Source organism: Phacochoerus africanus, chromosome 4 (genome assembly GCF_016906955.1).
Source record: "Phacochoerus africanus isolate WHEZ1 chromosome 4, ROS_Pafr_v1, whole genome shotgun sequence".
NCBI classification, from domain to species: domain Eukaryota; kingdom Metazoa; phylum Chordata; class Mammalia; order Artiodactyla; family Suidae; genus Phacochoerus; species Phacochoerus africanus.
In genome coordinates, this window is record NC_062547.1 from 116,672,931 (window position 1) to 116,689,818 (window position 16,888).

At 46.0% G+C, this 16,888-nt stretch overlaps 1 protein-coding gene across 2 annotated transcripts in view; it reads left to right on the top strand.

Moving 5' to 3' along the window:
• Window positions 1-16,888, top strand: part of LOC125126224 (colorectal mutant cancer protein) — a 337,404-nt gene that overhangs the window by 256,306 nt on the left and 64,210 nt on the right. For both annotated transcript variants that reach the window (XM_047778410.1, XM_047778409.1), the window contains exon 6: window positions 61-267. In XM_047778410.1, coding sequence (XP_047634366.1) covers window positions 61-267 — 207 coding nt within the window. The remainder of the gene's footprint in view (window positions 1-60; window positions 268-16,888) is intronic.

Consider the following 16,888-nt stretch of genomic DNA (forward strand, 5'->3'; position numbering starts at 1 on the left):
CCCCTCGCCATTCTCCCAGGGAGCTCCCTTAGCTTTTGCCTTTGTGCCTGTGTTTTCCAGACAGTGGAGGAGATCGAGGGGGTCCTTGGCCGGGACCTGTACCCCAACTTGGCTGAAGAGCGCTCTCGATGGGAGAAGGAGCTGGCTGGGCTGAGGGAAGAGAATGAGAGCCTGACTGCCATGCTGTGCAGCAAAGAGGAGGAGCTGAACAGGACCAAGGCCACCATGAACGCCATCCGCGAGGAGCGCGACCGGCTGCGGAGGAGGGTGAGTGCCCTGGGGGGCGGGGCCTAGAGAGACGCTGGCAGGTAGGGCCAAGGGCAGCCCCAAGAATTGGGTGACGTTTCTAGTCTGGTGAATCGCCATGCCTTTCTGGCTACGCTCTCTCTTAAAAGCAGTTGGAAGACCCAACTTAGAATAGATTTACAAGGAGATCCTGCTGAATGGCATTGAGAACTTTGTCTAGATACTCATGTTGCAACAGAAGAAAGGCTGGGGGAAAAATGTAATTGTAATGTATACATGTAAGGGTAACCTGACCCCCTTGCTGTACAGTGGGAAAATTAAAAAAAAAAAAAAAAAAAGCAGTTGGAAAGTGCAGAGGCACGCGGGTAAAATTTCTAAAAACTCTCTTCTCTGCAATCTCAAATTGAAGCGGATGGTAAAAAGTATGTTGGTGCTGTCACTCTCAACCATCTAGGTGCACGTCTTCCCCAACTTCTATTAAAATGTTCTTCTTTTAAGGTAGGCTAATAATATTTTATAATTTGCAGAAATATATAGAATTATCCCCTTTGTAGTTTCTTATATAAAATTTCCTTTGAGTATGTGATACCTGCTCTCACGTATCCACATGGAATCTAATGTAAAATGGCATCTCCTCTAGTGCAGAGTAATAATTGTGTGTGTGTGTGTGTGAGAGAGAGAGATTGATGATTGATGATTGATGATCGATTGATTGATTCCCAGCCTACCTAATGGCTCTGTGGCCTGAACAGGCTTGAGAACTGCTTTGTTTAGGAAATACATCCATGACCAAAGGAGCTGATGCTTCAGCGTAGAAATATTTGGCAGAATTGTTACAGCATTTACCTTCCCGAAGATGGAATTTCTTTCTCGGGAGCCCACAAGTACTGCTTTGTTTGGCTGTGAATCTGATCTATGATTGGACTGGGGGTGAAACCATGAAGTCTTCAATCTGCAGCAATTCCCTTTGAACTTCACTTTGAATTACCAGATCTACTTTACTCTCTTTCTCCACCTTGGCAACATTAAGAGCTCACTTTCTAGTTGTGCTCTGACTGGTAACTTTACCCAGATAGAGGAGGAAAAAATAATCTCACCAGCACCCTTGAACTTGCTTTTCAGTGACATCAGCATGTGTACATCATTTTACTTTGAATCTATTCACAGTCTTTATAGTTGTCATATGTATGAATATGGAAGAAATGACTTTTGGGAGGGGGGCACACCCAGAGCATGTGGAGGTTCCCATGCTAGGGGTCTAATCGGAGCTGTTGCTGCCAGCCTATGCCACAGCAACACCAGATCCGAGCTGCATCTGTGACCTACACCACAGCTCACAGCAACACTGGTTCCTTAATCCACTGATTGAGGCTAGGGATCGAACCTGCAGCCTCATGGTTCCTGGTCAGATTCGTTTCCGCTGCCCTGCAACGGGAACTCCAGAAATGACTGTTTTTGAATGTTGGCTTTTTTCCTCATTTGTGCCTCACGCCAGCGTTCCTAAGTCTCGCATCAGAAGGTCATTTTGTCTGAACTCATGTGCATAAGCTTATTTTTAGAACCCAGCTGTATCAGATGCTGTTCTCCAGCCTTGTAGCAGCAGGTGTAAATCACGCCAGTCAGCAGAGGCTTTATCTGGACGAGCCGAGGACATTTACTTAGTGCCAGGGACCTCCCCACCTGTCGTTTCCTGAGGTCCCTCACTCCCAGATCATCACGACTAATGCCCTAATGAGGCACGCTTGCTCTTAGTTGGCACATTCTGATGGTGCGTGTTGTTGAAAGAAATGTCGGTCTTAGGCCTAATTACATGTTGCGGTTTAGAATATATTTCCTCCTCTAACTTGAGTTCCCAAAGGGCAAGACAGCCCTTGATTGTGACTAGCAGAGAAGAAAAAGCCAATTCCCCTTCTTTGGTATTTTCTCTAAACTCTGGAAGTTAGGTGTTTTGTTTTTTTGGTTTTGTTTGTTTGTTTGTTTTTGCCTTTTAGGAGGTTCCCAGACTAGGGGTCAAATCAAAGCTTCAGCCACTGGCCTACGCCACAGCCACATGGGATCCGAGCCACATCTGTGACCTATACCACAGCTCATGACAACGCCGGATCCTCAACCCACTGAGCGAGGCCAGGGATTAAACCCGCAACCTCATGGTTCATAGTCAGATTCATTTCTGCTGCACCACAGTGGGAACTCCCTGGAAGTTAGCATTAAGGATGGTGTTGTGTGATGGCACTGCACCGTGTCCCCAAGCTCCGTGACCACCTGCAGTCCCAGCCTGATCTACCAAGTCACCCTGAATCTTTGCAAAGTCACCTCACCTCTCTGTGCCTCAGTTTACTTTGCCACCAGGTGGGAAAAATGATTGTACCCAGTGCAGGAAAACTAGGTAATCTTCATGAGTCATCTAAGCCCCTAACCAAACACCTCACATGTAGTAAATGCTCAAAAAATATCAGTAATTGTCTGGTGTGAAATCTAGAGTTATCTTTTTAGTGCTCTGGAAAGAATAACACCATACCATCTTTTCTCCCCTAGGAATCCTTTGATATTTGAGAAACTCCAGAATGGACAATGAATAACTACATAACTACACACATACACACACACACACACATTTATGCATTGTACTCAAAATCTTTCTTCTGATCATATGTATTATCTTGTAAGTTTTGCAGTTAATATGGTTTTATGTAAATTTATGTAATTTATATTTCAGTTACCTCCAAGTAAAACTATGATAAGGAACCTGTAGCTCTTCCTCACCTGGAAATATCTTCAGGAATTTGTACACATACCCATGCATTGGATTTATTTCTCTTTATTCCGTGACAATTGTGAGTGTCAGAGTTTGCTAGATGCCTCTGAATGCCAGTTTGCTAGACTTTAAATGCCAGATGACTTCCATTTACCACCACCCAATATAATTTATTTCCCTGCAGGGAAATCTGTCTTTTGTGGTTGGTTGTCTTTGGTTCTTCATGTTGTATAGCTCTGTGGAATGGCTGAGATATGGTTTCCTTTCCATCCCTGTGGTACCAAATGATAACGTGGCTGGTTTGCCTTTCCTGTCTTTATAGCAACTCTGAATCCACAGTTCATCCAAGCTGCCTGAAAAGCAACCAAGGCCACTTTTTTTTTTTTTTTCATTGCCCTTATTCATTGTATAGAATTTGAACTGACCCGATCAATAGGATTGGTGCTTGTCCCCTGCCCGTAATTAAACAGAGTGTTCTCAGTAGGTTTTCTGAGCCTTGTTCAAGATTTAATTAAATTAGATTTTTAATGTCAGTTAACAGATTGGGCTACTTGGCAGAGCAATAACTAAGGAACAATAGGCAATTTTTATTACAGGTCCCAGCTCATTATTAAATGAGATGATCATTTATTTCTACATGCTCTGTAAGAAGACCACTCATTTCCTCAAAGAAGTGGGTTTAATTTAGGCAAAGTAGAATTAATTACTCTAGAAAGGGAAGCCTTTGGCTCTTCATTTATTCATTTCGTCAACACCATTGGTCATCTCCTCTGTACCAGGCAGAGGGGATACAGTGATGAACGGGACCGGTCCCAGGCCTAGAGGATGTTGAGGAGACACACGAATAAAGAGGTTGTTGAGATGGTGCATGTCAAGTGGCAGAGAGGGGTGGACACAGAGGACACCCTGGGAACTCACAGGAAGGACATGAGATGGCAGATCAAGCTTCTTTACACTATTTGCAATTTTTACCGAATTGTGTAGGTCGGCTGACATGTAGCAAAAGTCATCCATGCTTTCCCCAAATAGTTTGGTAAAGCAAATTGGATGTGACAACAAGCTCGTCAGTTTGTGTCCCATTCAGTCAAAAACAGGCCGCACAAATTCCTTCTGAGATGTTATATAAACTCTTCCGAAAGTTCTACAAATCCATGGCATAAGGTGGTGGTAGATTAAATCGGGATTTCTTCCTTGTACTCGGGGCCCCACGTGGGTATCTTCACCATGCCTGGGAATGAATTCCATCATCATGTCTGGCTTCCTTCATCCCTGGAGGTCTGGCTTCTGCTTTGACATTCTGGCCTTCACCACAGTAAATTCAAGAATCTAGAAGGCACACTGTTTTGGACCATATAAAAGTCTTCTAATCTGAAGTTTCTCCCTATCAACTTACCCATTTTCCCTCAAACTAGCTTTTTTTTTTTTTTTTTTTTTTTAATCCCCCTCAAACTATCTTTTAAAACGTTTCGTATTAGTCAATTGATTGGGCTGGGCGAGGGAGGGAAGTATGTCTACCAGTGATAAGAAGATACAAATATGGAGTTCCCGTCGTGGCTCAGTGGTTAACGAATCCGACTAGGAACCATGAGGTTGCAGGTTTGATCCCTGACCTTTAAGAATCTGGTGTTGCCATGAGCTGTTGCGTAGGCTGGCAGCTACAGCTCCGATTAGATCCCTAGCCTGGGAACCTCCATATGCTGCGGGAGCAGCCCTAGCAAAAGGCAAAAAAAAAAAAGACCAAAAAAAAAAGAAGAAGACACAAATATCTTTTCCAAACCAATTACTCTTGATGGCGAGATACATTGTTACATTTATGAAGAGATTTCATTGTGTTTCTAAGACCAATGTAATAAAAATGGAATCACCCGGTTCTGCTAAAATCTTTTAAAATATAAATTAAGGGCCCTAAACGCCAGGCTACCCTTTGGCTCCTTAACCAGAGAAAAGGACAGGTAAACATCCAGAATGCTACAGTGCCCATCTCCTTCTCTCTCACTTCATCCTCCTTAACAGAAAGTAACCCCAGAGTCCTGGCCTTGTGGGGGCTGGGAGGGAAGTGGAACTGAGAAAGGAGGCATGAAAGGAAGGATGTAGGTAAGAGGAGAGAAATTGTCTTCACTTCACTCTGAGGACTCATTTATTCCATAAGCTGGTCAAAGCAGTAATCCTATAGAGTCTCCCTTTGGGCCACTTTTGAAAAAAAATCTATGGTTATAGTTTTATTATAGCAAAAAATAAAAATCAGAACCAGCCAAAACATAAGAGGTGCAGAGATAAATTCTGGAAGAGGTCTGAAAGCAAAGCTCCCAGCTGTCTTCTTCCCCTGGAGTCCTGCATGGTGTTACCTCCTTTCCACTGTGATGTGCGCCACACTCAAGGTGCCACCAACCAGGGAAGTTCACCCACGCTTCAGAATCTGGAGTCCTTATTGAGGTTTAAGTATCTAAGTGTGATTGATTGAATCATGGGCCATGTGGGTGAACTCAGTTCCTAGTTCCTTCTCCTTCAAGGAAGTCAGGATGACATCCTTTGGGACACTTTTAAGTTGGTGAGCCTGACAGGCGTGGTGGTCTACACTGCATCTGCCCACAGTTATGCTCATGCAGGAGGGATCTGGAGGTGTGACAGGCAAGTGTGCAGCGTGCAGGTGTAGCACTCATCCTGTAACTCACCACCCATGGTGCTGTACTGAGTATCCTCTTTTTTTAGGGTTTGTTTTTTTTTAATTGAAACATAGTTGAATTATAGTGTTGCATTAGTGTCTGCTATATAGCAAAGTGATTCAATTATACATATATGTACATTCTTTTAAAAAAATATTTTCCCTATTATGGTTTATCATAGGACACTCAGTGTCATTCTCTGTGCTATACAGTAGGACCTCATTGCTTATTCATTCTAAATGTAATAGTTTGCATCTACTAATCCCAAATGCCCAATGCATCCCACCCCCCCCCCTCCCCCGGCAACCACAAGTCTGTTCTCCATGTCTGTGAGTCTGTGTCTGTCTTACAGATAGGTTCATTTGTGCTGTATTTTAGATTCCAGATACAAGTGATTTCATATGGTATTTGTCTTTCTCTTTCTGATTTACTTAGTATGAGAATCTCTAGTTCCATCCCTGTTGCTGCAAATGGCATTATTTTGTTCTTTTTTATGGCTGAGTAGTATCCCATTGTGTATATGTACCACATCTTCTTAATCCATTCATCTGTCAATGGACATTTAGGTTGTTTCCATGTCTTGGCTTTTGTGACTAGTGCTTCTTTGAACATAGAAGTGTATGTGTCTTTTTGAATTATAGTTTTATCTGGATATACTGCGCATCCTCTTGTATGAGCCCAAGGTCCACCCCTAGAGCCATTAGTTCTAAATCTATGGGTGCCTGGTTCTGGGTGCTGCACTAGTTCTGAGAGCAAATTGAATCCACCTTCAGTATTCACTCTTATCTCGGGGGCACGTGGCAACCAGTGTTTATGCTTAAAGGGGTTGGACAGAGGAGTCCAAGTTACATGAAAGAATCTGCTTAGAAAGAGTGGTGACCTTAAAGGTTGACCGTGTGTCTTACTACCAACTTCTTTCTACTGCTTAATTCATTTGTAATGTACACTTACTGTTAGGGAATTAAAACGTATTGGGTCACTGAGGTATCCAGAGCCGGTCTCTGAAGAAGCTATTGACTTTGTCTGAATTATCTCCCAGTACAGCCTGCATCAGTATTGCTTTGATATTTTTAACTAAAAATCGGTAACAGCGGAGATATTTCTGGAAGTGAAACTGTTGTGACCTTAAGTAGGTTAAATAAAGATTCATCTCCATTTTGCCTTATTTGGCCTTATCTCCCATGAACTCTCCCCACTCAGCTTCCCCCTCTGTGATATTTTTCTTGACCATCATGTCTATATATTGAAAATACAGGACTGCAAAACAGTACTTAATATTTACTGTGAATTTATATGTGTATAAATGTACATTAATTGTCAACATGCGCAGTGTTTGTATATTGAAAACACAGGACTGCTCAATAGTACTTTGTATTTACTCTGAATTTATGTGTATAAATGTGCATGAATTTTATGTGTGCATGTAAAAATTCTTAAAATAGGCCAGAACAACTTAAACCAATTTCATAATAGTTATGGGGGTGAAGAAGGTCGGAGTGAGGAGTGAGTACCTGTGGGTGCGGGTCAAAGAGTACTTGAACATTCTGTAGTGTTCTAGTTTAAAGTATGTATTCTTGGAGTTCCCGTCATGGCGCAGTGGTTAACGAATCCCACTAGGAACCATGAGGTTGCGGGTTCGATTCCTGGCCTTGCTCAGTGAGTTAAGGATCCGGCGTTGCCGTGAGCCGTGGTGTAGGTTACAGACGCGGCTCGGATCCCATGTTGCTGTGGCTCTGGCCTAGGCCGTAGGCCGGTGGCTGCAGCTCCGATTGGACCCCTAGCCTGGGAACCTCCATATGCCGCGGGAGCAGCCCAAGAAATAGCAAAAAGAATAAAACAAAGTATGTATTCTTGCATTTGTATGCTTTTTAATATATAGAAATATGTACACAGAAATGGGAAGCTAATATGCTAAAATATTAAGAGGCTAAGTCTAGGCAGTGAAAAGATGGGCTTTTTTTTTTTTTTTTCCTTTCTGCTTTTCCTTAATTTTCAAATTGAAGCAGCAAAAATCAAGTGTGAATTATGGACCATGACCAAAATCTCCCAGCTTTAACAACTTGATAGCCACGCACAAGCACATTTACTCTCTTTTGTCCATGATGGGAATTTACCTGTTCCATTTCCTCTTGGGATTGTTTTTTTTTTTTTTTGCTTTTTTGGGCTGCACCCACGGCATATGGAGGTTTCTAGGCTAGGGGGTCAAATCGGAGCTGCAGCTGCCAGCCTTCCTACACCACAGCCACAGCAACACAGGTTCTGAGCTGCCACAGCTCACAGCCACCCTGGATCCGTAACCCCCTGAGTGAGGCCAGGGATTGAACCCGCAACCTCATGGTTCCTAGTTGGATTCGTTTCTGCTGTGCCACAATGGGAACTCCGGGATTTTCTTTATATGAGCAAGAAGATGCCAATATTAGCTGAGTTTAAGTTCATGAAAGATTTATTTTAAAAACAACAACAACCCTATTTTAACATTCCCAGCCCTAATCTGGTCTCCTCTTAAGAGGGAGTCAACAGGGGAGCAGTCTGGCTCCACTGTTCTCTTTCTGCCTCAGTTTGGGGTCTCAGAGGTCTCATGTATGACTGGAGTATTAGTGATGAGGATAGATTATATAACAATAACAAACTATTCCCCGACCCTGTTTTAGCAGTGTGGACCACCCAAACTTTAGCTTATTTCCTGCTTGTGCACTTCACGTCCAGTGCAGGTTTGGAGCTGAGCACACAGCTCTATTCCATGTCTTCACTCAGGAACCCAGGCTGATGGTAACCCACTGTCTAAGTCATCCCTCGAACAGACTCACCCCGACACCTGGGTGCGTCTGCTCACAGCCCATTGGCCAGAACTAAATAAGCGCTCCAGGAAACTTTGGAGGGGCTGAGAAACAGGAAGGAGCATGTGGGTCTTTGCCGAGCAGTAAATGTTCCCAGCCCCGCTGGCTTATTTGCGTTGAGTGTGATACAAGATAGACTTGGACATGAATCAGAGGCTGTTTTGCTCATCTTCTTGTGGTGGCTCTCAACCCGTGTGTCAGAATCACTGGGAAGCTCTTTCAGAGGGCGGATGCCCAGGCCCTTGTGTGAGCCCCGGAATCATGGGGTGTAGGACTCTGGCACGCTTGCCCGTTGTGATCCCAGCAAGCACTCAGACATGAAAGGGAAGGCAGTATCCTTCAGTCACCCACTGGGCGTGGGATGCAAAAGCCTCTCCAGGCTTCTTTTACCTCTCTCCCTACAGAAAGAGTGAGGAGAGAGGGAACCGCAGCCTTTCTGGCACTTTTTTTTTTTTTTTTTTTGTCTCTCAGCTATTTCTTTGGGCGCTGCCACGGCATATGGAGGTTCCCAGGCTAGCGGTTGAATCGGAGCTGTAGCTCCCGGCCTACGCCAGAGCCACAGCAACACGGGATCCAAGCTGCGTCTGCAGCCTACATCACAGCTCACGGCAACGCTGGATCATTAACCCACTGAGCAAGGCCAGGGACCGAACCCGCAACCTCATGGTTCCTGGTCAGATTTGTTAACCACTGCGCCACGACGGGAATTCCTCTGGCACCTTCTATTCACACCTATCCCATTCCTCTGGGGGCCACCGGGTGGCAGTGGTAAAACCTGCACCTCAAAGAGGAGGGGTTCTCAACCCCGCCTATCCTCTCACCAGGGTCACATGAGCCAGAAGAAGGGGAGCAGAGAAGGGAGGGCTCATCCTAGAATCTGGCAGGACATGGGCACCTTGAGGCTCCAAAGGCTAAGGGGCTTTGCCTGGCATGGGGGAGAACTTCCATTGCTCATCCAGGGAAGGAGGATGGAGTTTTACAAGGTGCCACCTAGAACGCACTAGATTTTTTTTTCCCCCAAATGCAGTCTTGATAGTTTCTTTTTAAGGACTTGTTAATGATGTTGATAGTATTAACATGCTTTGGACACTTTCAGACTAAACATATCTCTCAAACTAAAAATAGAGACCTCTCACACTAAAAATAGTTGCCTCTGAAGGCAAAGCAAGAGCTAAAGCCGGAATTACCACCCGGAACATGCTCTGAGCATTTCCTTGTGGTGAGCAGTGATTTGTACCCACCTCATTTAACCTGCACCAGAATTCTACAAGAGATGCTATTACGCCCTTCTTAGAGATGAGAAAACTAGGCCCGCAACAGTTTAAAAATCTTGGGCTACACTGACCTTAACTCTTAGCACTCTAGTTTCAGCTCTGGTGACCTCACTGTGGGACGAAGCAGTCCTTGTTCTATTGTTCAGACTCCTTCCCAGTGTCCTCCACCCTTTTTCCCATTTCGTCTCCTGCTTGCATGCAGACCAGCAGTAAAGCACCTCTATTGTAGTGACATGGGTGTGGACTTCCTTAAGGTACCACAGATGAGTCTTCCTGGCCTTCCAAAACCACACATAGTGAAGACGAAGTAAGTTTGTGTCATGGACAAGAAGCGATTCATGCATTTAGTTATCTTGATTTGAGCCCAGCAGAGCCTTATTGGCCAAACCTAATACCCCTCTTCTCTATAGTTTATGCAAGTTGTAAGTGCCACCAAAGGCAGAGAACCCTCAGAACTATGATTTTTCTCATGTCCTTCTTACAAAAGGTTTCCAAAAGGGCTCTGCGCCCATTGGTGCCCTGGAAATTGTGGAGGAATGTTTTTAGTCATGGGCACCAGCTTGGCTTCTCCATCTCTGTCCACCCTTCTCCAACCCCTGCTCCTGTGAGGAAGTCTAGTTGTATAAAGGTGAACTCTTGGCTATAAGGCAGGTAGCTGACTCCATTTGTTTGAAAGCTGGTAAGAAATTAGGATGACCACCAAAGCACTGACCTTCTCCCTGTTGCAGCCACTTAGATAATCTGGTCTAGGATCCTTAGCGGGCTGCAGAAACAAAAGGAGAACACAGTACGCCCATCACTTCTTTGGAGAATGGAAATGCTGCTGGCTTTGTTTCTCTCCTCTATCTCGTGGTCTTTTCCTTTTGTTTTTGTTTTTGTTTAGGGCAGCACCCATGGCATATGGAGGTTCCGGGCTAGGGGTCGAATCAGAGCTACAGCTTCCAGCCGACACCACAGCCACAGCAACAACAGATCCGAGCCGCATCTGCAACCCACACCATAGCTCACGGCAATGCCAGATTCCTAACCCACTGAGTGAGACTAGGGATCAAACCTTTGTCCTCATAGATTCTAGTCAGATTCGTTTCCAGTGAGCCATGAGGGGAACCTCTCTTCCTCTTCTTCTTTTTTTTTTTTTCCTTTTTTGCTATTTCTTGGGCCGCTCTCGTGGAATATGGAGGTTCCCAGGCTAGGGGTCTAATCAGAGCTGTAGCCACCAGCCTACGCCAGAGCCACAGCAACTCAGGATCCGAGCCGCGTCTGCGACCTACACCACAGCTCACAGCAACGCCAGATCGTTAACCCACAGAGCAAGTGCAGGGATCGAACCCACAACCTCATGGTTCCTAGTCGGATTTGGCAGAATACTACTTTGCTGAAACAGAGCGCATTTGTAAGAATAAGTATGTCTTTTCTGTAAATAAATTCTGATTTACCATTTGTTGGAGGGCTGCAAGAAATCACAGTCTAGGGAGTTCCCATCATGGCCCAGCAGAAACGAATCCCCCTAGGAACCATGAGGTTGCAGGTTCGATCCCTGGCCTCACTCAGTGGGTTAAGGATCCGGGGTGTTGCCATGAGCTGTGGTATAGGTCGCAGACATGGCTCGGATCCCAAGTTGCTGTGGCTGTGGCATAGGCTGGCGACTACAGCTCCGATTAGACCCCTAGTCTGGGAACATCTATATACTGTAGGTGCGGCCCTGAAAAGACAAAAGACAAAAAAAGAAAGAAAGAAAGAAAGCACAGTCTTACAGAATCTCTAATAGGAGACAGTGGTGCTCTGCACAGCACTCCCCAAGCCTGGCCTGGGAGGGGGCAGCTTTCTGAGAACTACGCAGGACTCACAGCCCCAAGCTCATTAAGCAGAATTTTCCTGGACCAGTGATCTGCACCCCTCTACCATGTAGAAATTATCTCATCTCAACCAACTCCATTACACAGAGAAATTCTGAATTACAGCCTAATTGCCTGAAATTACAGCTACGCAGTGACCACTGCACCACATAATCAGCAGAACAGACTTGTTCCTTTTTTTTTTTTTTTTTTTGCTTTTTAGGGCAGCACCCTCGGCATACAGAGGTCAAATTGGACCTACAGCTGCCAGCCACAGCCACAGCAACACCAGATCCGAGCCACATCTGTGATCTACACCACAGCTCATGGCAATGCCGGATCCTTAACCCACTGAGTGAGGCTGGGGATCGCACCCGCAACCTCATGGATGCTAGTCAGGTTCGTTTCTGCTGTGCCACGACGGGAACTCCCAGATTCGTCCTTTTATGACTAATGATAAGGTTTCTCACCCTTCCCAGGTCTCGGGTGCCTACCTGTCACTCACCTGAGGACTTCATCAGCAGACACGATCATCCTGTCTGTCTGTGCTCCTCCAGTTGTCCCTGGAGTGTGAAGGGTGGCTGGTAGCTGGCCCCACCAACACTCACCCTCGCCTTACTCTCTCAGTGAACCGCCTCCCTTTACGGAAACCCACCCCATCTAGTACCACTCTTCCTCCTCGCCAACATCTCACCCTCCTGCTCCACACAATCCCTTAGGCTCCTAAACACCCATCTTTGTATTCATTTGTTTGTTTTAATTTGGCTTGCAAGGCAGAGCAATAAGCTGATTACATCCCTCTCTTAAAGCACACTCATTGATCATGCCAAGGCCCTCTTTTAATATATTTACTGCTTTTCCCTTCCACTCCCTCCCCCTCATCTTGTGTGTGTCCTTATACACAGTGTTTGGTGTGTCATCTTTAGCTTCTATCCATCGTGTTGTGCTGTAGACATCTCCCCCGCCCCGTGCCCCAAGCACTCTGATGTTAAGGTCTGTTTGTGTTGCTGTGGATGCATGAGGTCTGACAGGCTCCTGGAATTCAGTGTCCCCACTACACTCCTGTGCCTGACATCCAGACTTCCTGCTTCCACAGACAGCCCTCCAGGGCATATTCCCATGCACCTGTCTTCTCAGGTCCTATGTGGAAAGTTCTCTGGAATACATGTCCAAGAGTGAGGTTTCAGGGTCCTGGGGTGTACACGTTCTTACTTGGACCAAATTTGGCAGTGCCAGAGTTCCCATGGTGGCGCAGTAGTAACAAACCCAACTAGTATCCATGAGGACACAGGTTCGATCCCTGGCCTCACTCAGTGGGTTGGGGATCTGGCATTACCATGAGTTGTGGTGTGGGTTGCAGACGCGGTTCGAATCTGCTGTTGCTATGGCTGTGGTGTCGGCTGGCAGCTGTAGCTCTGATTCGACCCCTAGCCTGGGAACCTCCATATGCTTTGGGTGCAGCCCTAAAAAGACCAAAAAAAAAAAAAAAAATGGCAGTGCAGCTTTCCAGGCTGGTTCGCCCCATCCACCCACTCACTGGCAGCATAGGAAGCTTCCTTCTGCCGTTACATCCCAGCCATTTTTTTTGTGCTTATCATTATTCCCTCGATCCCATTATTTTTCCAGGTTTAATTTTCTTATTCCTAAAAACCAGGTCTCCTTAGGAGGTTCTTTCAGCAAAGATCTATGGGTACTTAATTTTTAATTCTTTGATAATGTCTTTACGTTTGCCCACACTCTCCGTGAGAGGGGTATAGTTGGTGTAACAAATGACCTCAAACAGTGGCTTGAAATAACAGGCTTACTGTCTCCCAGTTCTGGAGGTCAGAAGGTGAAATGTGTCTCACTCACTGAAATCACAGTGTCATCGGGGCTGTGTCCCCTCGCCGTTCTGCTTCCTCGCCTTTTCCAGTCATTCCTGCACATTCCCCTTTGCCATGTAAGGAGAATACATTCTCAGGTTTCCAGAATCGGATGTGGACATCTCTGGGGCCATTACTCAGCTTATCACTGTAGTCTAGCTTGGTGCTGGATTTTCAGGTGACGGTTCAATGTTCAACTGATTGTATTGAGACCAACACTGCGTCAGACACCGTTCAACCTGATGAATCCAGTAGTGAGTGAGACAGACCAACACCCCCCCTTGTGGCCCAAGGAGAGGCCCTCTCTCCCACCAAATAGCGCTAAGATTCTCTCTCTGTCCTCTCCCCAACCCCTCCCTTTGCACCGTGGTTTTTCTGGATATGCAATTGTTTTCATCCTCTTCTTGCAGTTAGCATCAACTGCCTAACAAACCACCCCAAATGTGGAGACCTAAAACAAAAATCATTTACTATTATCTTCATGGTCCTGGGGATGACTGGGTCCCTGTGACAGTTCTCTCTTGGGCTCAGATGTGTTGCAAGTCAGGTGGTGGCCAGGGCTGTAATCACATTGCAGGCTTCCCTAGTCATACACCTGGTGGGTGAGGCCAGCTGTTGTCTGGACTTTTGCAGGGAGGGTTGGTCAGAACACTAACCAGCATCCTCTCCAGGTGACCTAGGCTTCCTTACAGCACAGTATCAGCTTATATGGGCTAGCATCCTGAGACAGAGGCAAAATTGTACTGCCTTTTCTAACCTTGCCGTGGAAGTTACATAGCATCACGTTTGCTGCATCCTGTCCATCAGGTGCGATCTCTCAGGCAGGACACGTACCAGGAGAGGAGAACTGGATTCCACCTTTGATAGAGGGAATTTCAAAGCATGTGGAGTCATATCTAAGAGCTGCCACAACTCCTTAGCACCTGACCTGATAATTTAGTCTCGGGATTTACACTGGACACTGTGTCGGGAAAGTTTCCCCATCATTTCCTGTGTTCCCTTCTCTGGAACTTCTTTATTTTTCTTTTCTTTTCTTTTTTCTTTCTTTGTTTAGAGCCATACTCTCCGCATAATGAAGTTCCCAGGCTAGGGGTCCAGTCGGAGCTGCCACTGCAGGCCTACACCACAGCCACAGCAACTCAGGATCCAAGCCCCGTCTGCAACCTACACCACAGCTTGCTGCAATTCTGGATCCTTAACCTATTGAGCAAGGCCAGGGATCAAACCCATGTCCTCATGGATACTGGTTGGGTTTGTTAGCACTGCGCCACCACGGGAACTCCTGGAACTTCTTTAAAAGTGTGTCCGAGCCCTTTTTGATCCTTTACATCTCTCAGCCACACCTGCTTTTTTTTTTTTTTTTTGTCTTTTTGCCATTTTTGGGCCGATCCCACAGCATATGGAGGTTCCCAGGATAGGGGTCAAATTGGAGCTGTAGCTGCCAGCCTATGCCAGAGCCACAGCAACACAGGATCCGAGCCGCGTCTGCAACCTACACCACAGCTCACGGCAACGCCGGATCCTTAACCCACTGAGTAAGGGCAGGGATTGAACCTGCAACCTCATGGTTCCTAGTCGGATTCATTAACCACTGAGCCACGATGGGAACTCCCACACCTGCTTATTTTGTGTCTCTTTAGCTCCCCATGCTGTTTGTGTTCTGCGTTAATTTCTCTGTGCGGTGTTCTTGTTCACTAATTCTCTTTCTGATTTCATCCAGTCTAGAGCTTAACCTGTACATTGATTTTATTTCATGTGACTGTGTTGTCCACAGCTTTTTTTCCTCACCCACCTATTCTTTGAAATCTGCTAGTGTTTTGTTTCATAATGTCTTATTCTGTGCGGAAATTACTCTTTTTATCTTTTCAAGGGCCCTAAACATACTGTGATGTGGTTTACTGGTTGCTTTATTCTTTTTTTGTTGTTTTTTGTTTTTGCTTTTTAGGGCCCCATGGTCCTGGGCTCCCAGTCATGGGAGGCTTCAGTCTCTTCCTGTTCCTAATGATGTTGGGTGATTTACCAGTTAGGTTTCTGGGGCAGTGAGTGGCCTGGCAAAATCCAGATCAGTTTTCAGGGTTAATTTAGGAGATGGGGGGCCCCGGCCACATGGAAGCCGTATGAACGTGGACTCCACCCCCAAATGTGTCACGGGTCTGAGATGTTGGCTGCTGATGCTTGACGCCTCTGCACAGCCCAAGGGCTTCTTTCCAGCTTCCTGGGCAGCCCATTCAGTCCACTTTTCAGAAATCAGAGGGGCAGGGAGGCTCCCAGCTTGATGTGGGAGGATCGGCTCAAACAGCCTGACCTGTGGGGGCCCCTGTCCGTCTCCTGCCCTGCCTGGCAGGAACATTCCGTGCCCTGCTCTCTGTTCCCACGGCTGCCTGTAGCACGCCCTCCATCCTCAGAACGCTAGCCTCCTTTTCACTTCATCGCTGGCACCTGGAGATTGTACTGTCTTTCTTTAACCTTGGCAGGGAATTTTTCTCATTGTCCCTTTTTATGCAGCATTTCTATGCATTTTTAATAGGAAGACTGCCTGTTTCCTTGAGCTGACGCTGTCATATGCTAGAGATTTTCATTTGCTCTCTATACAGACAGTTACCCCTCCCACGTTCAGCCCTATTTCTGACTCTTGTCCTTCGTAGTGCCTGCCAAGGCTGAGTCTAAACGCTGCCAACCTTGTTCTGGGCAGATTGGCCACCTCGCCTTGTATAGTTTATAGCATTGGGCTTTTCCCATTCTGTTTCTTTCATCAGGACCCTTCCTTCCACTCTGCCGCTAAGGAATGCGCCCAAATCTTCTTTCTGCTAATTCCCGAAGCACATTCTTTTCACTGTTATGGTTTTGACTTTTTTATTCTTTACTGCTATTTTCACGTGTCTTCCAGGAATTGGAGAAAACAATGCACTGACTCAGTCTGCTGTTTAGAATGAAAGAGTTCAGCTGAGTTTTCAGTGCTTCAGTGTAAGCTTTTCTTCTTCCCTGCCTCTTTCTCTATTCCTCCCTCTCTTCTTCTTCCCTCTTTCTTTCTCTTCCTTTCCCTCCCCCTTTCCTTCTTTCCTTCCTTCCTTCCTTCCATCTTTATATGGCCACACCTGTGGCATGTGGAGGTTCCCAGGCTCTGGGTTGAATGGGAGCTGTAACTGCTGGCCTACGCTACAGCCACAGCAGCACCCGATCCTTAACCCACTGAGTGAAGACAGGGATGGAACCTGTGTCCTCATGGATACTAGTCTGGTTCCTTACCACTGAGCTGTGATGGGAACTCTTTCTTTCTTTTCTTTCCTTCTCTCTCCCTCTCTCTTTCTTCCTTTCTTACAGGTCAGCTCCCTATCTTCCTTTCTGACAGCTGCTCTTTCCTCCCCCTCTCCTAGCAGAGGGCCTTAACTTCTAAGAGAAACAGAAGCCATCAGGTG